This window comes from Perognathus longimembris, chromosome 8, assembly GCF_023159225.1.
Source record: "Perognathus longimembris pacificus isolate PPM17 chromosome 8, ASM2315922v1, whole genome shotgun sequence".
In the NCBI taxonomy this organism is placed as follows: domain Eukaryota; kingdom Metazoa; phylum Chordata; class Mammalia; order Rodentia; family Heteromyidae; genus Perognathus; species Perognathus longimembris.
In genome coordinates, this window is record NC_063168.1 from 52,372,085 (window position 1) to 52,394,097 (window position 22,013).

Here is a 22,013-nt window from a genome sequence, read left to right on the forward strand (position 1 = left end):
ATTAAGATACTAAGGATACTCAAAAAAAATCAGTAACAACAACAAAACAGGATTCTTATATAAGAGAAATATGAAGGAAGCTTCTAAAAGACTGGGAAGTCCTAGAATGATGGCAGTGTACCAGGACAGTGGAGTTAGGAAATGAGTTAAAGAAAATATAAATGATAGAACTTTTGTTACATTGTTAAGAAACTTTTTAAGAAGAGTCATTTGAATAGAAAAATATAAGAAGAGCAGAAATACCATGTTCTTTAAATAGAAGATAATACTGTCAAGATGTTAATTCTCTGATAATTGGAATACAAAAATACAGAGTCTAGAATTAGACTCACCCATATAAGATCACTTTACTTTCCCCAGTGCAAATGAAGAGGAAAAGGAAAGTATTGACAGTAAACAATGCTGAAGCAACCAGAGAGTCACCTGAGAAAAAGGTGAAACTAGATTCCTTCCTCACACCATACATCAAAACATATTCAAGGTAAGTCATAGACTTCAATAAAAAGCTAACCTATAAATATTTTATACAAAAATTGTCTATGAAACCTTGAGATGTACACATAAACTTTAAAAGCTTAAAACTTACAGAAAGAGACTTGTTTCATATTCATGTACATTTTTATGGTTCTTTTTTCAGTGCTGGGGTTTGAACTCAGGACCATATGCTTATAAGCATAAATTATTGTACCACGTGAGCTATTCACCAGTATCTTCTCTTTAACTTTTAAATTAAAAAAATATTGTAAAGGTGATGCATAGAGGGGTTAGTTACAGTTACAGGTCAGGTAATGAGTACATTTCCTTTTGAACAGTGTCATCTCTTCCTTTGCTTTCTCCCAGTTTTTCCCCTCCCAACCCAACCTCCCTCACAAATTGTATAGTTCATGTTCTACATAATGCCTAGTAAGTATTCTACTACATTTGTTCATCGTTTGTCCTAACACTTCTGTGCTCTCCTTTGCCCTCCCCAAAACAGATAAACTTACATACAAGACAGAAAGTACAGAAATCAAATACAGTGACAAAAGAGAAAAAAAACCACAAAAATTAAAATTAAAAAAACCTCGTTTCCATTTCTTGGAGTTCATTCAATAAACATCATTTTATATGGTCATATGCACATAGCTATTGAGCCTCTGTGGTCCTCCTTTGGTCTCACTTCCAGCAGGATCTTTTGGCCTGGGTTATTTTCAGGACAAGGTCTTACTTTATGCCCAGAGAAGCCTGGCCTGGGATCCTCCTGTGTTTATTTTCCTTTGTCACTGGGATGGCAAGCACAGATCACCATGCCCAGTCACTGGCTGAGATAGAGTCTTAGAAACTTTTATGCCCTGACTAGCTTCAAATTAAGATCCCCACGATCTGCCTTCCAAGTAGCTAGAACTACAGACTTGTGTCACTGTGCCCAGCTACAATCTTACACTTGGTTTTTCACTCCTGGGGTTTAGACTCAAGGTCTTGTACTTGCCAGGCTGTATTCTTACCATTTAACCCATCCTCTAAGCCTGATTTTGCAGGCTATTTCTGAGGCATGTACCACCACATGCAGCTTCCCTCTGGAGAAGGAATCTCACAGACTTCTCCAGGCTGGCCTTGAACTATGACCCTCCCCACCCAGCTAGGGTCACAGGCCTGAGACGGTGGCCTGAATACTTTCTTCACTGTCTAAATCCTTAATTTTCATAACTTACACTTTTTCCAAATTAGACAGTTTTACACAGAATGACACAAAAGGAAACTTAAGTTACCAATAGTTTGTGTGTATGCTTGATTCCAGTCTTAATGAAAAGGAGAATAAAAATCCCTCAAGAACGCTTCAACACCACACTCCTTTTGTTCCAAAGCACTATATTACTTAAGATCATGACCACTCAGAAGATGATACTCCCACCAAGCCATGTGGCTGCTCCTGAGTCCTTTACCCCTATGGATTTTCAGTTACTTCATCTTTAAATGCAACCAGAGACCAAGTGGTCTCATATGGCCACTGAATCTATAGCGCCAAGATTCTAACCCATAGGTTGTAGCTCCAGTACATGGTCTGCCAAATTTCAACCTGTATCCCTTCTTTAAACTTACCAGCTAAAGAAGTTTCACATAACACATTTTCCAAGGAGCTGTGTCTTCCCTGGCCCACTTCCTTGAGTTTATCTGGGTGGTCTTTTGTGACATATTCCTCGCCCCACTCTTTGCCATCCTTAGGCTGCCTCCACACACCGGATGACAGTTGGCTCTTGGACTGGATATCAGCTGAGAGGCAAGACTTCAAGTTTTCATCTGCTTCTGGAGTTGTTGGGTTCACTCCTGGAAAAGAAATGGCTATCAAGATCTTCCTTTCTTGAAAAATATATAGTGTCTGTTACTAACTTTAATCATGCCCCTGTATTAGTATGAGGTACTTAATGTGTTAAATATATCAATTAAGGATTAAATGTATTCATTGTGGATTAAAAGTTTCCACAACTGTAAGGGGTTACCTCTGTGTTTCTGGTCAATACATCTTCTGCTATTGTCCATAGGCATATACTACATGAGGAGTTAAAATAACTTTATAACATAAGTGATTTAGAGCAAGATGTTTGGATTCCTCATACTGCTTCGTTGCAGGTGAACACACCAGGTGATGGCAGCACCAATGGAGAAGAATAGAGAGGAAGAGAAAGGGTAGCAGTAACAACATGCTTTTCCCCTTCACCCTGACACTGGTAAGCTAGAAAAAGGGAATGGAGGGAGAGAGACAGGAAAGATGAAATAGTGTATAAAATGTTGAATTATACTACCAAGGGTCTGATCCATACTTAAGTCATAGAATATTTATACATGAGGCTTCAGTAAATGTTAGTTCACTAAGTAATTGAAATGAGCCAGAAAGAACCAAGAATAGTAGTTTGGTTTTATACTCTTACAGCCCTTCTCTCTCCTTGGGTTAAACCCAAGGCATCAACGGATTTCCTTTAGTACACATACTGGAATCTTAGTGACAGTGATGCTTTAACTGACCTGGTGGTATAGTTTGTTGTTGGTATCCAGCCTTTAGACTTGGCGGGGGGGGGGGGGGGGTGGGTGGAGGGGGGGCTTGACGCCTTTCCCCCAGCCCTGGGGAATGAGGAAGCAGGCTACGGTTTTCTGGGTCCAGAACCAGAAGAACTGGCTTTGCACCCAGCCCCCAACTCTCTAGCCAGCCCAGGCGCCTCCCAGTCTCACCCGCCCAGGCGCCTCCCAGCCTCGCCCTGGCTCGGCGCTTTCAAGTGACTTTAGCTCAAGGGGATCATGTGACAGCTTTCAGCCTATCGGTGTCCTGGCCGATCGCCCTCTCTCACTATCATCTCCCTTAATCTCCCCGCCTTAATAAATCAGTTGGCTCTGGAAGCCTTCTTCGAGTCTCGCGTACGCCTGACTTTATTTACCGGTAAGGAGGTGGGCACGCTTTCTCATTAGGCCGTGCGCGCGTGAGGTCGGCCCTGACCCCTCCGTCCCATCCTGGCTATCTGCCGGCCAGTGTCCAAGAGAGAGGACGAGAAAAGGGGGTGGCAAGAAACTTAGCTGAGCCTTGATCCCCACGCTGGGAGAGGCGACCGAGCCCGACATTTTGGCGCCCACGTGGTTTCACGAACCCACGCGAGCAAGTCCGGCTCCTGACCGACCCTCACGAAATTAGGTTGGAAACCCTGGGACGCGTGGTCCTCCCATTCCAGATCAGAAAGAGGATGGGACAAGTTCAAAGCAGGCGAAGGAATTCGCCTCTTAAAATCCTGAAGTTCACCCTCCAAAATGCGGGGATGAATATCTCAGAACCATGTGCCATGCTTACTTGGCAGGAGATAAATCTCAGGGTCCCGTGGCTAACTGGAGCCAACCCACTCTCGTGGGAAACTTGGGACCGACTAGAGCAGGAATTACAAGAGGCAGAATGGGGAGGAGAACTCCCACTGCGAGCCATTAAAACTCTCAAGGCTTCCTTCTCCTGGGACGGGGGGGGGGGGGGGGGGAATCCCTGGATTCAGGAGAGGGCAGCCGGAGGGAATTTTGATCCGGAGGGGGCCCCGACGCCCCGCTCCGAGAGGCCCAGGGATGAACGCACATTTGGTCCCCGGGACCCCAAGCCAGACGCAGCTCCCGCGGCAGCCAGGAGACGCGCGTGCAGCAGCCAGGAGACGCGCGTGCAGCAGCCAGGAAACGCACGTGCAGCAGCCAGGAGACGCGCGCGGTAGCCGCCGGCTCGCTACCCCTCCCCCACGGGAGGCCCGGCTCGGCTCTATACATATGCAGATTTTGGCAGCCTCGAGCGGCGGCTGTAATGGCAGCGCCCCACAGCCAAAAACAAACGGCCTGGCCACTTTTAAATTCAGAGCCTTTACCCCTTCATGGGAGTTGCAGGAAACTACAGATTTCCATGAGTTCAGGAGGATGGTTCTTGAGAGAGGCGGGCCGAACGCGCCCTGGGCAGAACATCTGCTTTATGGCCTGACTTTCAGATTCCCCACTGACCAAGGTAATAAACAGCCTGAGGCCCTTTGCTGGGCAAACCCCATTGCCCCCGAGATAAGGCCAGAGACAGTAATCATGATATTTGGAAAGGAGTTCTGATTCTTAATTGATATAGGAGCAGATTGGACCATATTAAAGAAGGAACTAGTGCCTCCATGGTGGGACCTAATCCCCGGCCCCCAGATCTCAGGGGTGGGAGGCACAGCTGAAAGTGAAACAACCAGGAACTGGCTTCCTTGGGATGATATGAATGGTGGCAAGGAAATAGTGCATCCCTTAATAATAACAAAATCACCAGATAACCTGCTGGGACGAGATATCTTGGGAAAGATTAAGGCTGCGGTCATCACAGGCCAGGACCTGTCAGGTGGCCCTAGTGGCTGCTAGAAAGCGCCTCCCTCTGAGGCCTCGGGGCTGGAGGCTCCTAATTCTTCTATAGGGCCTCACCCCCAATCCTAAGGGCCACCGTTCCTACTGTCCCTGCCATCCGCGCCCCGATTTGGGTGAAACGGTGGCCTAGTCCCTCAAACAAATTAGAAAAGTTAAAGGAAATGGTATCAAAACAACTGTCCCTCATTCAAGTGCTAGACTTGGCCTATAGCAAGGTACAAACACTCCTACAAAGAGGAGGGCTGCGTATAGCCAGTGACAAGGTTCAGAAAGTATACCCCTTTAAGATCTTGGGGGCAGAGCTTAAACTAGACTCTGTGTGCCCCCTTAAGCCCCAGCTATCCTTCCAGCCATCTTATACCCTGGTGGAGATGCAAAGACTGTTAGCTAAGACCCTGGCTTCACCTGCCTACAGAGGAGCTGCTTCCGCTCCATGACTCTTTGAAGGGCAAAGCGCCCACTGATGTTATTACAATAACTCCATCACTTCAAACAGCCTTCCAGAAAATCCAATTGGCCCTAAATAAGGCACAGCTGGCACGCTACAAGCCTAAGTGTCCACTTTGCCTTTGGATCCTCCCCGGGTCTGAACTTTCCTCAGCTGCAATTACCCAATCAGGCGAGCCCCTTCAATGGGTGCACGCATCAGTGGGAGGAGTTCCCAGAGTTTATTCCCAGCTAGACTAGCTAGCTGACTTGGTAATTAAGGGCAGGGATACTTCCCTGAGACATTATGGGCGAGATCCCGATGTGCTAACTATTCCCTACCGGTTGTCAGATTTTGAATGGGTCAGAAGGAATAATGCACGTGTGTCCAGTGCCCTGGAGGGCTTTATGGGCAAGGTGGATTGCCACTATGGCACCTCGAGATGGGTGACCTCATTTTCCAGGCTACAATGGACACCCCCTGTGCTTTTCTCTACCAAGCCTCTTGTCAAGGCTGCCAATGTGTTTACAGATGGGGGACGAGCCGGCTCTGCCGTAGTGGTGCGCTCCGCCTCGCCCCCTGCCGGTGGGAAAGTAAACACCCATTACTTTGAAGCCATCACTGGCTCTGCACAATTGAAAGAATTGTACGCAGTCGCCCTGGCACTGACCCATGTCAAACAGCCAATGAACTTGTTTTCTGATAGTCTGTATGTGGTTAATTTGCTACCCAACCTGGTATGTTCATACATTAAATTAGATGAAAACCCAATCACTCCTCTGATGATCCAAGTCAGGTCTCTGTTAAAAGAGCGGAGTGAGCCTATATTTTTACAGCACCTTCGTGGACACCAAGGACTGCCTGGGGACCTGGCACAAGGTAATCATATGGCTGACCAGCTGGCCACTAATGGAACCATTATAGCTCTGGCCATTGTACAACCTCAAAACCTTCAAATGGCCAAAGGACTCCATGAGCGTACTCACTTAAATTGGAGAGGGTTTTCCTTCAATTCCTATAAAAGACTTAAAAAAGATTATAAGGACTTGCAAATCGTGTATGCCTTTCGTGCAAGTCCCTCCCCTGCAATCTCCAGGGGTGAACCCAAGAGGTCTCAAACCTAACCTAATTTGGCAGACTGATGTAACCCACTACGCTCCTTTTGGAAGGCTAAAATATATATTTATGTCTATTGACACATGCTCTGGCGCGTGTTGAGCCTCTCTGCATACCGGGGAAAGAGCACGGCATGCTGAAAGCCACTTCTTACAATGTTTTGCTATCCTAGGGCTGCCTTTACAGGTGAAAACAGATAATGGACCTTGCTTCTCCAGTAAGCCTTTAAAGGCCTTTTTCCAAATGTGGAATATTAAACATACCACTGGAATACCATATAACCCAAAGGGTCAAGCCATAATTGAGAGGCATAATAAGACCCTGAAGGATCAATTATTAAAACAAAAAGGGGGGGAAGCCCCCATGACCAGCTGAGGACAGCGATGTTTACATTGAATATTTTAAATTTCTCTAAGGACCAACCTCTGTCGGCTTTCCAGAGACACTGGTCAAGCCAAACACCCTACTTAAAGGTGGAAGTCCGTTGGAAGAATCCCCTTACAGGGGCATGGCGAGGTCCAGACCCACTTATCAGTGCTGGAAGGGGCTTCGCCTGCATTTTCCCAACTGGGGAACCAAATCCAATCTGGATACCAGCTAGAGACGTAAAATATTGTTCATCAGAATAGCCACCCTAGGGCACCTGCCCTTGAGGGATGTCTCCCCTTGTTTCCTCTCAGGAAAGCAAAGACCGTGGTGGAATTTTCTATGGAGAAACGGGAAAGCCTGACTGTACCAGTGATGGACCCAGTGTCGGCCTTGTTTCTTCCCCGGACCCTGCCTGGCACCCTTTGGAGTAATGTTTGCTGTGGCGGCGTGGCCCACAGCCTTGCACAAGGACCAAAGGGAAATTTTGCACACTGTTGTTCCTTCTCCCCTTTGCTGCTTATCTTAGGGGTCCCCATTGGAGGGAAATAGGAGCTAAAGGACTTGGACACCTTAATGTTTTATGATAAATGTTTACAATAAGCAAGGGATTGGCACCTTGCTTCAATGTTTACTATAAAGTGTTTACTAACCTCAGTTGTTAAGTTACCAGCACCCTGGCTGCCACATCGCCAGGACCTGAACCTGCCTCTACCTCACCATCGAGGGAAGGAAGAGCCATCTGTGCTACCTTGAGTGACACCAGAATGGACCAGGATTCCTCTATTTCCTGTGGACTGAACCAGATAAGAGACCCTCCATTGCTTTGTGCCTGTGTTGTAATTGCTCATGTGTTACAGTTGCTCATGTTTGCATTTGCCTTGTATTACGATTGCTTATGCTCATGTCTGCTTTATGCTCCCATTTACATTATGTTTACACCGCCCTGTGCTAGACACATGGGTCTCTTATATTGTAAGCGATAGGCCAGAGCTGTCTAGGTACCAAGTGGCCTTTGGCCTTTTAGCCATATAGGAACCCCATGAGGCTCATCACTCGACCCCTAGGACCTGCTGCTCACTGAGGTCCGCTGGCATGAGAGAAAATTATCAGGGCTTTCTTTCAAGTGCCAATCCCACTCTCCCCAAGTCCTCTCATTGGGCCCGCCAGCCCGGCAGGAAGGTCAGCCTGAAGAGCTAGGGCGTTAGCCCAAGACGGGTACAAGCCCCCATGGGGGGGCAACCTAAGACACGGCGCACTCTCAAGTAGGGCGTCTCCTGCTGTTCAAAATAAATAAATAAATAAATAAATAAATGTAAAAGAGGCAGATGTTGGGATCCAGCCTTTAGACTTGGCGGGGGGGGGGGGGGGGGGCTTGATGCCCTTCCCCCAGCCCTGGGGAATGCAGAAGCAGGCTACGGTTCTCTGGGTCCGGAACCAGAAGAACTGGCTTTGCACCCAGCCCCCAACTCTCTCGCCCGCCCAGGCGCCTCCCAGCCTCGCCCTGGCTCGGCGCTTTCAAGTGATGCTAGCTCAAGGGGATCATGTGACAGCTTTCAGCCTATCGGCGTCCTGGCCGATCGCCCTCTCTCGCTATCATCTCCCTTTACCCCCGCCTTAATAAATCAGTTGGCTCTGGAAGCCTTCTCCGAGACTCGCGTACGCCTGACTTTATTTACCGGTAAGGAGGTGGGCACGCTTTCTTGTTAGGCCGTGCGAGCGTGAGGTCGGCCCTGACACCTCCGTCCCATCCTGGCTATCTGCCGGCCAGTGTCCAGGAGAGAGGACGAGAAAAGGGGGTGGCAAGAAACTTAGCTGAGCCTTGATCCCCATGCCGGGAGAGGTGACCGAGCCCGACAGTTTGTATGTGAAAAGACTTATGTACTGAATGCTTGGTCCCCAGGAGGTGAGACCTTTGGAAAGTAATTCAATCCTAAGGGTTCTGCCATCATCAATGAAGTAACCCATTGAAGGATTTAAAATCTGAATAGATTAGGGGAGGTGGTCACTTGGGATGTACCCTGGAAAGATATATCTTGCCCACAGCAACCTCCATTGCTTCCTGGCCACACATAGTGAGTAGCTGCCTCTGCCACATGCTCCCACCACCACGCTATTCCGCTCCACTGAGGCCTAGAGCAATGGAAAGCACCAGCCACAAACCCAAACTTACGACACCACAAGCTAAAATAAATCTTTCCCGGCTTGAGTTATTTTGTTTGATGTTGTCACAGTGATGACAAATTGACCTTCACTTCTGAGTTCTTTCATGGCTGGTGTGGGACTGAGGAAGGTAAAAGAGGGAGGACATGTAGAGTTGCTGGAAGAACTAACAGAAGAGCCACTTACCGGGACCCATCATTCCCTTCACGTTACTCTCGCCTACGTGGACAGATCGGGACTCTTGGGCTGCAGGGAAAGGAAAGATTTCATTTAGCATTCAGCCCACAAACACAACTATACACCTCTATGAGCCAAGCACTAAGGACAGACTCACAGATTTTATAATTTCAATGGAGAAATATCAGGAAAAATAGTTACAGTATAGTATAACATAGCTATTTTCTCAGCTGTACAGACATACAATATTGGTACTTACCTCAAATGATTACTGTAAGAATTTAACAGTCTGATGTATGTAAACTGCTTAAAGTAGGACCTAGCATAGTGTCAGAGATAAATGACTGTTAAACTGTGATGGTGGTGGAAGCCATGATGACAGTAATAATAAGAGCAGAATGATGTGATTAAACTATAAGTCAGACTTACTCTGTTTTGCCTTCCAATGACTTCCCATTTCAGTATCAAAAGTCCTTACAATGATCAGATAGCTGTAGAATCTCCCCATCTCTGCTTGCTACCTTATGCATATTTTTTTTTTATGATCCCATCTCCTGTTGTCTTCCTCATTCACACTGCTCAAGCCCCATGGGGCTGTTCTTTGGACATGCCCATAATGTTCCCACCAGGGTTGTAATGGAGACTCAAGGCTGCTCTTGCTGAAAGCACTAACTCTTCCCTCTGACCTGCAGATTGATGGCTCCTGGGTAACTGTCTTCATATTGCATCTGTCTTCTTTGCTACTGTAAAGTTTGGGTAAGATTCCTGCCCAACTCTACATAGAGACATACCAATCATCTAAAGAATGTATCTGAAACTGGTACTCCAAGACTGATAAGTCCAAAGTTTACTTAAGCCCTCTTGTGTCTGCTCGAGACTACAGATACTAACATAAGAGGAACTAGGGTGTTTTCAAGACTTCCAGGGATATCAACAGATCATCATCTACTAACTTTTATAATGTCCTAATCCAGACACCACCAGAGTGACTTCTAGAGTCTCCAGTCATTTCCCTGAACCTGAAGGAGGACCCAGCCATTGCCCCCAGTTGACTCTACATTGTTCCTCTAGCCTATTCTTTCTCTGAGTCATTTCTCCATCCCAGGAACAGTGAATCTCATAGGGATCTCCTTTGGTGACAGTGAAGCCCTGCAAAACCAGATGTGAGATAAAGATGCTTGGCTCTGCATATCCCCACTCCAGCTTTTATTCTTCACCTACATAATCCTAGAGCTATTGTCCATATCCAGACAACAATAGTTAAGATGCTAGTCCCCCCCCGTAGGGTCACACTTAAATAAATAATTTCCTACTTTGCCACCACTTTTCTGTCTGATTTGACTCTTTGGATAATGAATGGTGCAATCTGGCCTACTGGGACCTCGAGAGTCAAAGCCTAGGACAGTGGTAACATCCTGTGGCAATAGCTGTTCCTTCTCTCCTCTTGCATATCCATAAATTAACTTCCTCACTCTCTTTAGGTCTTTATCGAGTGCCCTGTCTACAATATAATTCTCCTTTATTTTCTTCTAATCACTGTGGAACATACTATATATTCCACTTATCTTGTTCATTGTCTTTTTCCCTCATTACAGAGGCTTCACAACATTTATACACAGAGTAAGTTTACTTGAAAGTGAAAAGAATGGGGTGCTGGTGGCTCATGCCTGTGATCCTAGCTACTCGAGAGGCTGAGATCTGAGTGTCGTGGTTCAAGGCCAGCCCGAGCAGGAAAGTCTGTGAGACTCTTATCTCCAATTAACCACAAGAAAACCAGAAGTGGCACTGTGGCTCAAAGTAGTAGATCTCTAACCTTGAGCAAAAGAGCTCAAGGACAGCATCCAGGCCCTGAGTTCAAGCCCCAGGACTGATTAGAGAGAGAGAGAGAGAGTGTGTGTTCTGGACAGTGCCCAGGCCCTAAGTTCAATACCCATGACCAATAGCAACAACCACAAGAGGTTAAAGGAAAGCTGTGAAAGAAAAAGTAGCAAGAGTTTCCATTCGAAGAGGGCCCCCAAAGTTTTGCTGTTTTATACACTACATACCACCCCCAAAACAGTGCCTGGGAAGTATGGCCAACAGATTGGCAGAATTATTACATAGGAGATTATTGGAGTGAAGAAGCACAGGTTTCCCCCTCAAAACCTGCTGCATCGGAATCTTATTTTAACAATCTCACATTAAAGAGTGCACAGGAAAGCCCTGTTATGGAGAACTTGGGAGGAAAAGGAGTTCACCCAGAGAAGTGAAAGGTAACAGATGATAAGTAAAGGGAATAGCCAGTGTGAAGGGCCAGAGGCCACAGAATCCATAGGGCATTGCAAGAGCTAAAAGAATAACAGGCCAGGTGCTGGTGACTCATGCCTATAATCCTAACTACTCAGGAGGCTGAGCTCTTAGGATTGTGGTTCAAATCCAGCTTGAGCAAGAAAGTTTGTGAGACTCTTATCTTCAGTTAGATACCGAAGAAGCTGGAAGTGGAGCTATGGTAGAGCGTTAGTCTTTTCTTTTCTTTCTTTTTTTTTTTTTTTTTTTTTTGCCAGTCCTGGGCTTTGGGCTGACTCAGGGCCTGAGCACTGTCCCTGGCTTCTTTTTGCTCAAGGCTAGCACTCGGCCACTTGAGCCACAGCACCACTTCTGGCCGTTTTCTATGTATGTGGTGCTGAGGAATCAAACCCAGAGCTTCATGTATACAAGGCAAGCACTCTTGCCACTAGGCCATATTCCCAGCCCTAGAGCGTTAGTCTTAAGCAAAGAAAGCTCAGGGAGGGTGCCCAGGTTCAAGCCCCAGGGCCAGCGCGTGTGCACATGCACACGCACATGTGCACGCACACACACACCTCCAAAAACAAAACAAACAAACAAACAAAAAAGCAAAACAGGTGGCTTGGCTGTAGAGTTTGAAACAGAAACAAATGATAAATCTGAGAATGAAAGTAGAGGTTAGTTAGTATATAGCCCTGTAAATGGTGTTAAGGACTTTGGAGAGCTGTTTTCAGTGGATTCAACAAATCCTGAAAATATTCCTCTGCCTGAGGGCTGTTACGCATTGTTTAAAGATGCACAAATTTGTCCTGCAAATATAATTTTCTATATTTTATCTTTTGCACACGCTCAGCTATCGTAGACCAAATATTAATTTGACTTCTACTTTCTAAGCCCATTTTCTACTCTTTCCCAACAAAGAATCAGTCATCCTTTCACATCTTTCTTTCCATGTCATGGAGCAGAGAAAACAGATCCACTCGTGGACCCACTTGGCTGATGGCTTTCCCAGAAGGCACTCTCTTCTTTAAGATAACTACTCATATGTCAAAGAAAAATAAAAACACCCATGGAAATCTGTACTTTGAAGTACATCAGGTAAAAGCCATTTGATTGAGAATTTTACAGTTTTTCACAGCATACTTAATGTCTATAAGTATAGAGTTCTGGGATTACAGATGTGTACCACCAGATAAAAGTCATTTGGAAATAAATTATTTTTAATTCAATTGAAATTTAGAAGAATGCAAATTGTTATTTCCCCCAAAAGGAAAATCCTTAAAATTAGGCAGATTCCTAGGATCTATCTCTTGGGTCAGCTGGACTCTTCTAAATTCTAATAACAAAAATTCTGGGTAATATGCCATTTCCTCTTATTAAAGATGGAGGACTTAAGCTCATTCTTACTGTTAGCTAAACCTTGGAAATGAGTGGGGGGCGGGGTTTAGGGGGATCATGTCTAGTTGGTTTGTGAAGTATACCTTTTTCATAAGCCTGAGAAGGCAAAATATTGGTAAAGTCTTCACTTGGAAGAACAGGCTCAGGAATATTGATGGAACGGAAAGGACTTCCTTGTGCTTGTGTGGGACCAGCCTGAGTGCCATGCTCTTCTTTTTGAGTTTTCCTAGGAAAGGGAAACAGTGATAAGGCCAGGTTAGTTCTTAACAATGATAGAGTAGGATAGAATGAAATTAAGAACAGCTCAAGAAAATGTCTGAATTATTAGATTGAACCTATATAAATTGCTACTTTTGTAAATTAAAAATAGTCCATAGTAACTGGTGTAGGTGGCTCACACCTGCAACCCTAGTACTTGAAAGGCTGAAAGTAAAGGATGGTGGTTTGAGGCCCACCTGGATAGAAAAATCTGTGTGACTCCATCTTAAAAATAACCAGCAACGGGCTGGGGATATGGCCTAGTGGCAAGAGTACTTGCCTCCTATACATGAAGCCTTGAGTTCGATTCCCCAGCACCACATATACAGAAAACGGCCAGAAGTGGCGCTGTGGCTCAAGTGGCAGAGTGCTAGCCTTGAGCAAAAAGAAGCCAGGGACAGTGCTCAGGCCCTGAGTCTAAGCCTAGGACTGGCAAAAAAATAAAAAAATTAAAAAATAACCAGCAAACTTCTAGAATAATATTTTCTGTGAAAATATCTTATGATGATTCCCCACCTATCTCATGCTTCTTTGCTTTCTGAATAAAACTCACTTTACACACACACACACACACACACACACACACACACACACACACACACACACACACAGAGAGAGAGAACAAAAACAGGGCTGGAGACATGGCTTAAGTGATAGAGGTCCAGGCTATTGAGCTTGTATTCCATATGAGCAATTCCTGTGGTTCAACTTAATTGGTTACCAAAACTGAAGAAAAACTTCAAATATCTACAAAATCATTCTAATTACAATTTCTTCCTTCTTATTTTTCTGTTACTGGCATCTCTATCTCCAGTATCTTTCAAGTTTTCAGTGGTAACTATTTCCAGGGGGCTGTGGGTCTTCAATTGAAAACTACAACCAATTCTTCAGGGTCACACAAATATTATTCTTGCATTTCTGTTTTAAGTATGATAATATTAAACATATGACAATGAGGATTATATATACTTAAGGGTGAAAATGTACTGGGTTCCACCTGTTGAGACTATGTTTTTATATTTGTGGTATTGGGGCTTGCACTTCAGGATGTCATAGTTGAGCACACCTCTAGCCCTTCTTACCTGGGTATTTTTGATATATCATCTCATTTTTTTTTTTTGCCAGGATGTGACCCTGGACAAGATCTTCCTACATTAGACTTCTCACTGTAGCTGAAATAACAGATCCAGGCCACCACACCCAGCTCTGTTTTTACCAAGATTATAGATGTGAGCTACCAATGCCCAGCTTGAGACATTATTGAACATGTAACATTTTAATCATAGGATCAAAATAATAGCAGCATTAAAGAAAATTTAGAATAATAAGAAGAAGGAGAAGAAACTGATTGAGGACTACACATCCTTAACACACAAAAAAACATTCTTTTAAAAACATATCTACTTGTTATTTTATAAGCTGTTATACTTGTAATTGAAAGATGTGTCATTTTATATCATTTTAATTTCATATCATATCATATTAAATGGATTTCATATCATATCATATTAAATGGATTTTCCCATACAGTATTTTGTACCCATGTTTGGTACTGGCCGACTCTGTGCCTCTCTCCCTTCCAACACACGTTGAGCTGTGGAGCTCAGTGGTCAGCAGCGGAGGTGGTGTTCTCTCGTTGCCTCAGTACAAGCTGCTGAAGATGGCTTTGCCAAGATACTCACTTGGCTTTAACTTTTCGAGATTCCCTTCGCTTCTCTTGTTGAAGCTGTTCAATTTTCTGTTGCATTTCTTCTTGTTTAGAAGTGATGGCCTGAATCATTGACATTGCATTGCTCAGCTCTTCCTAAAAACAGAAAAAGAAGAATTGGTATATTCTAAACTGGTATGTAGACTAAAGGTATAGAACATAATATTTTGTAATATATATACACACATACATATATATATACATATATATATATATATATATTTTTTTTTTTTTTTTTTTTTTTTTTTTGCCAGTCGTGGGCCTTGGACTCAGGGCCTGAGCACTGTCCCTGGCTTCTTCCTGCTCAAGGCTAGCACTCTGCCACCTGAGCCACAGCGCCCCTTCTGGCCGTTTTTCATATATGTGGTGCTGGGGAATCGAATCGAGAGCCTCATGTGTAGGAGGCAAGCACTCTTGCCACTAGGCCATTTTCCCAGCCCCGTAATATATATATTTTTATTTAGAACATGGTTTTGAATGAAGAAATGAGAGATGAAAATGTTGCTTCCATTGTGGTATCTAACTTCAACACAGAACTCCATAAAAGAAATATATAGGGACTGGGAATATGGCCTAATGGTAGAGTGCTTGTCTAGCATGCATGAAGCCCTGAGTTTGATTCCTTAGCACCACATAAACAGAAAAAGCCAGAAGTGGTGCTGTGACTCAAGTGGCAGAGTGCTAGCACTGAGCAAAAAGAAGCCAGGGACAGTGATCAGGCCCTGAGTTCAAGCCCCAGGACTGGCAAAACAACAATAACAAAAACAGAAATATACAAAATATTTTCCATAATTAATATTCCCAGCGGGGGAGTTCTTGTATTTGGTTACTATGAGGAAAGGAAAAATTTGTACTCCTATTTTAGAATCAACATGCAGGGCTGAGAATGCGGCTTAGTGGTTGAGTGCTTACCTAGCATGCATGAAGCCCTGGGTTGGATTCCTCAGTACCACTTAACCAGAAAAATCCAGAAGTGGCACTGTGGCTCAAGTAGTAGAGTGCTAGCCTTGAGCAAAAGCAGCTCAGGGACAGTGCCCAGGCCTTGATTTCAACCCCCAGGACTGACAAAAAAAAAAAAAAAAAAAAGAATCAACATGCTCCTCAGCAGAATAAAAGAGGTACCTACCTTGAAATAGTTTAGTGAGTTCTTCATCTCAGTAACTTTTTCTTCCATGGAGCACCGGCAGCTTTTAACCTTCTCTTCCAAAGCATATTCTCCATGTTGGATTCGTGACAGCTCCTGCATTGCTTCCGTGAAACCAGTTTTCAGTTCTGAGGCCAGGGCCTGCAACTAAAAATGCGTGGAAAAGTGAACTCAATTTGCTGTAAGTTATTACAAATGGCACCAATGGCCCCATTTTCTTTTCTTTGAGAAACCAGGCTCTTGTAAATCTCTAGATTTCATTTACTTAAGTTTGGAACCCCATAAGGGGACTTCTAAACCAACATCTAATGAAAAAGATGTTTTGTTTATGCAGCACATGTCAAAGTTAGGGTGTAGCCAAAAAAAAAAAATTGCATCCATGAAGTTTACAAGTATTCCTTCAAGCTGAATGATTTAAAATCCTTTGACTTAGATGAAGTGTACTTGAAAACAAAATATAATATCCAGGAACTCTGAATTCTGTAGAAGAAGTAAAGGTCATACTCTGCCTGTTATTATGAGAGTGTAAGGAAACTCGGTTCTTTATTTCCTTAAGAAGTTAAAAAATAAGCATAATAACTAAAGATTTATAAGACTTTCTCTCAAAGGGAAAAACGGCTTTTTTTTCTTTTCTTAAATCCTTGTATATCATCATGGAAAAGTAGTGTCTTTAATTATAGAGAATTTGATCCATAAAGAAGAGTCTGAAATATCTATAATGGTAGGAGCTGGCCATGTTGACGTGGTAGTCTTCAGCCGTCAAGCCTGGTCTGCAGGAGTGTACACACATCAAGTTCCATACCACAAACAAGGTGTCAATTTGGGAATTGGACAGACAGCAAATCCTAGTTTCAACTATAAGAAGGAAGACTTTAGGCAAGTTGGTTAACTTTTTGGTAGCAGTTTACTCATCCATAACATAATTAAAATAACAACTCTTTTCCAGGGTTTTCTTCAGAATTAAATGAGTAAATGTGTTATGTTATAACAGGTGCTTGATACAAAGGGTACCAACATTTTTTAATCTTTTCCTCTTTAGGTGGCAAATCAAAAAGTTAAGCAGAATAAGGCACATTATAGTGAGCTAGAAAAACAAAGGAATTAACAAAATGAAAAGGTTCGCACAAACAGAAATATGGAGCACTTCTAAAGATCACTTTTATTTATGGAACAAATGCACAAAAGCAGGAGATTAAATAAATTGTGATAATAATAACATTACTTCCCTGACATTTATGCGCTTATACTCTGCTAAGTAAAGGGGCTCTTAACTCCATTTCTCCTTGCCAAACAGAGATATTCAGGTTTATTCTGTAATTAAAATACCCATCAAATGAATATTGAAGACCAAAGCTTTGCTCTCTTAGGGAAATTTCTTCCTATATGTATTTCTAGTCAGGTTATTGAAATGGTTTCAACTTTCAGTAGCACCTTCCATTATAAAATGACTTATTGTAGAGGTGTGTTTCCCTTGGTCTCACTAGTTTCTTTCTAGGACTTGGAATAGGGAAAAATAAGAGGCACCAGTGAGGAAAGAAAAAAGCAGAACCTATGAAGTGTTTGGAACTTGATAACCAGGAAATAACTCTGGTATGTTTACATTCCGAACTTTTAAAAAATTAGAATTCATCTTTGTTATGGATCTTGGCACGTCTTAATTTAGACATCAGGATTGATTGAATCACAACATCAAATACTTCCTGACCATTTTCATTATGTAAATTAATCTGTGAGCAAAATTAAATGGATAGCTATACAACATCAAAATAAAAAGTAAATAAATTTTGAAAGTGAAAGAAGGAAATCTTCATTTCATTGCCCAGACATTCATTCCAGTGCCTGACATTTACTTAGTTTTCCTGCCTGGATAAAGAAGGAATTACTCTCTGACAGAAAAGGGTTTCATGATCATTGCTTCCACAGGTGAACTTGTACTTTTGCCCAAAAGTCACAATACAACAGCAGAGTTCCAGAGAAAGAGACTTGCCCTCATATGTAGAACCTCAGCTCTCAAAAACTTAAAAATGATCACAATTTTCCCTAGTAGCCAAGTTGTATAGGAACTCTGGGAATTTTGAAACTGTCAGCTCATTTTCTCCTCCATCATTTCTGCTGTCTAATAAACAGCTCCACGAAATGTATCCAATGCCTAACGTATGAAACTGTAACCTCTCTGTACATCAGCTTGACAATAAAAATTAAAAATAAAATAAAAAATAAACAGCTCCACGACCAACAATAGGACGGGAAGGAGCATGTATTGTGAGCAGGATCACAGGCCTGAGATACCATAAATCACCTCTGAGATGTTTAGGGTTCTTACTATAGAGCTGCTGCACAATGCTACTAACACAACCACTGCCTTGAGTAAAAGTACTCGGAAAATGCCTTAACATTCTTTCTCTGTTCATCTGACAGCCCAAAGCCCAGCCCAAGGATTAGGAACGGGGGTCTACCTTGTTCTCCAGCGAGTTGAACACGTTCCTCATCTCGTTGATTTTTTCATGAAGCTGTTCTAGAGAGATTATGACCCCTCCATTCTGCCGCTGGAGGCGGGCTCCCACGGGAGGCAGGTTCAGGGAAGACTTGAACTTCAAAGCCTAGGATTCCACAGAGCGCATCTTAGGCTCAAGGAAATAGGGGAAGAGGAGGCCGAATTCTTCCTATTTCCTGCTCTTAATTTCTGCTTCTCAATGTTCTTGCCTTGCTTGGCTTCTTAATTCTTCTTAAGATGAATTTTAGCAGGTGTCTTCTGATTTTTTCCCCCCTCTGGCCCCAAACTAAAGTGTGCGTGAGTTTCAACTTGCCTTTTTTTTTTTTTTAACAGTCTTCCCATTCTTTTCTGCCACATTACCAGTCAGGAGGCTACTAGGAAGCAAATGCAGAGACCTGGACCTGTGCCTTGGAAGCTCTGTCATGTCATAAATGTCGAGATTTGAGACACCTCCATAATTCATATGAAATTCCTTCAGCACTTGACACTAAAGCCCAGGTGTTTTGGAGTAGCATGTGACGGCAAGCACGCCCAGGGAACTGCTCTGCTTTCTCAGGAAATCTGGGTCATTTCTGAGGAAACCTGGTTGTTGTTTTTGTGTGGGGTTTTTTTTGTTTGTTTGTTTTGTTTTTTTGCCAGCTTCCATCTTCCAACTTTAGGATCTTTATTGATTCCCCAGAGATGCAATGATTTAAAGTGCAAAGTGGGCAGCAGTGTCGAAAGTGAATTTTCTGATCCTCTCCCTTACATCCCCTGCAGAAGTTGACCCTTAAGGTCATTCTTACGGGCCCTTTTGAAGCTGATGTGAAACTTGGTGGCTGAAAAGTGTTTACTTCCCATCCCTGAATACACCCTGGAAAATTAACTTTTCTGTGTTCAAAGGAAATGTCCAATGGTTCCTATAGTTTTCCTATTGACACATAAGGTATTTTCATATGTTACTTTCATTACAGAGAAAAAGGATGAAGAAAAATGAGAATTACCCCAAATTTTATTACTTCAGTATAGCCATTCACATTCCTTTCCATTTTACTTTTTTTTTTCTTTTTTTTTTTTGCCAGTCCTGGGCCTTGGACTCAGGGCCTGAGCATTGTCCCTGGCTTCTTTTTGCTTAAGGCTAGCACTCTGCCACTTGAGTCACAACGCCACTTCTGGCCATTTTCTGTATATGTGGTGCTGGGGGATCGAACCCATGGCTTCATGTATACGAGGCAAGCGCTCTTGCCACTAGGCTATATCCCCAGCCCCTCCTTTCCATTTTATTATATGCATGTAAATGCCTATATGTATGGTGTTCATGTTACAGAGATATTTGGTTCTGCCCCTCATATTTTTTTGCCCTTAGATTCTTTTTTTTTTTTTTTGTCTTTTCTTTTTTGGTACTAGGGATTGAACTCAATATATTACACTTGCTATACAAGTGCTTTGCCACTGAGCTATATCCCATACATTCTTTTTATTTGTTCTTTGTTTTTTGGAGACAGGGTCTTACTATATAACCCAGACTAACCTTGCTTCTGTTTCCCAAGTTTTGGGATTACAGGTATGTGCCACCATGCCTGGTTTGCCCTGAGCCTTCTTCCAACAGGCTTAAATTTTTTTCCAAATGTTGATTTTTAATGACTACACAATATTCTATTGCATATATTTCAGAATCTACCCACCCTTTCACTCTAGTTAAAAAAATGTCTGTAACTTTTTTTTTTTTTTGGCCATGCCTGGGGCTTGAACTCAGGGCCTGAGCACTGTCCCTGGCTTCTTTTTGCTCATGGATAGCACTCTACCACTTGAGCCACAGTGCCACCTCTGCCTTTTTCTATATATGTGGTGCTGAGGAATCAAACCCAGGACTTCATGAATGCAAGGCAAGCACTCTACAACTAGGCCATATTCCAAGCCCCTGTTTGTAACTTTTAAAGATTATAAATGACATTGTCATATAATCCTTTTTATGTAAGCATTACATATATTTCCTCAGGATAAGTATTGAAATATGAAAATACTTTGAGTCAAAAATGTTAGGCAGTATTGGATCCAAAAGGAAATCTACTATATTATAGAGAGGTGATATATTCAATCAAATAATACTTGTACAAAGTATTTCACCACAGTTTCAATAAGTTATTGTGATATATTTAATTAAGTAATATTATATGAAAATATCTTACCACAGGGATCAAAAAGTTATGATTGTGGTTGTATATGCTTGGAAACATTCTGTATCATATATAAAATTTCCTAAATTTTATAGGGTATTTAGAAAAAATGTCTTGGGAATTAAGGTATATGAAATTTAAATAATAGAAATGGAGGAAGCTACAGTGTTTACATTCCCAAGGAGTGAGCCAAAGTGGAGCTCAAATTGTTGATGTGAGGGCTGAGCTAGCAATTATTAACATCCATCTGTTGCCTTAATCATGGACATTCCTTTTCCCTAATGGAATGATAGAGTTTTGAATCCACGTGCAAAATGCAGTGGTCAAAAGTGACATATGACCACCTGATTCTGAAAAAGATATTTTGTTCCACAACTATGAAAGAGGTATGTCCAGAGGATAAAGAATGAGAGAAAAAGGAAGTAGATTTGAACTAAAAAGGGGAATATACTGAGCTTGCAAACCTAAGATTAGTTGGTGCATGCACACTGGTTATTTGGTAATTATGTCTTAGGAGAGCTGGAAAGTAGCATTAATTCTCCTGTTGACTTTGGTTACCTATTTTGAGTTACAGCACCTTCTTGGTGACCAAGAAGGTCAAGTCCATCAAAAAGGCTATAGGACAGAAATGAGTGCTTTTAAAAACATTTGCTGCATTTTAACTAATATTTTTCCAAAATTTTCTACAATTCATTCACACCTACTAGAACTAAATATTATCATTTTATTATCTGATAGGCAATAAAAATAATACTCCTGACTTTAAACATCGCTGTTTTGGCTTTTTCCCCCCTCTTCTGTTTATTAGCTGTTTCTAATTTTTACTTTGGAAAATTGTGTTCTTTGCCTGTTTTCTCCTAGAGTCTTGGAATTATCCATTTTTAGGAATTGTCCATTTTTATTGATTTCATAACATATTTATATACCATTAAACATTGGAAATAATTGTTAAAAACATTCTTCCAGTTTTGTTATTTGCCTTTAATTTTGTTTTCAACATTCTTATGTTGAAAAATTTGAGACAGGGTCTCATTATGTAACCAGCCTAGGATGGACTTCGAGTGATGCCCAGCTTAGTTTGATTCTGATAGTTAACCTTTGAGTGTGTTTTTGTTTGTTTGTTTGTTTGTTTGTTTGTTTGTTTGTTTTGGTAGAGGGTGCTAGTCCTGGGGCTTGAACTCAGGGCCTGGGCGCTGTCCCTGAGCATTTTTGCTCAAGGCTGGCACTCTACCACTTGAGCTACAGCTCCACTTCTAGATTTTGGGTGGGTAATTGGAGTTAAAGGTCTCATGGGCTTTCCTGCCAGGCTGGCTTAGAACCATGATCCTTAGATCTCAGCCTCCTGAGTAGCTAGGATTACAGGGGTGAGCTACCAATGCTTGGCTTTGATTCTGATATTTAATCTTTTTAACAAACACTTTGGGATTCGTTTGGATTAGGGTATGCCAGTTTTTCCAAAACGA

General features: G+C 42.6%; 1 protein-coding gene across 1 annotated transcript in view; it reads right to left on the minus strand.

Annotated features, from left to right (window-relative positions):
• Positions 1-22,013, minus strand: part of Arhgef33 (Rho guanine nucleotide exchange factor 33) — an 83,281-nt gene that overhangs the window by 29,149 nt on the left and 32,119 nt on the right. Inside the window, exons 7-11 of the mRNA XM_048353087.1 lie at positions 15,883-16,047; positions 14,731-14,852; positions 12,874-13,016; positions 9,137-9,196; positions 2,080-2,304 (exon numbers count right to left, since the gene is read on the minus strand). Coding sequence (XP_048209044.1) covers positions 2,080-2,304; positions 9,137-9,196; positions 12,874-13,016; positions 14,731-14,852; positions 15,883-16,047 — 715 coding nt within the window. The remainder of the gene's footprint in view (positions 1-2,079; positions 2,305-9,136; positions 9,197-12,873; positions 13,017-14,730; positions 14,853-15,882; positions 16,048-22,013) is intronic.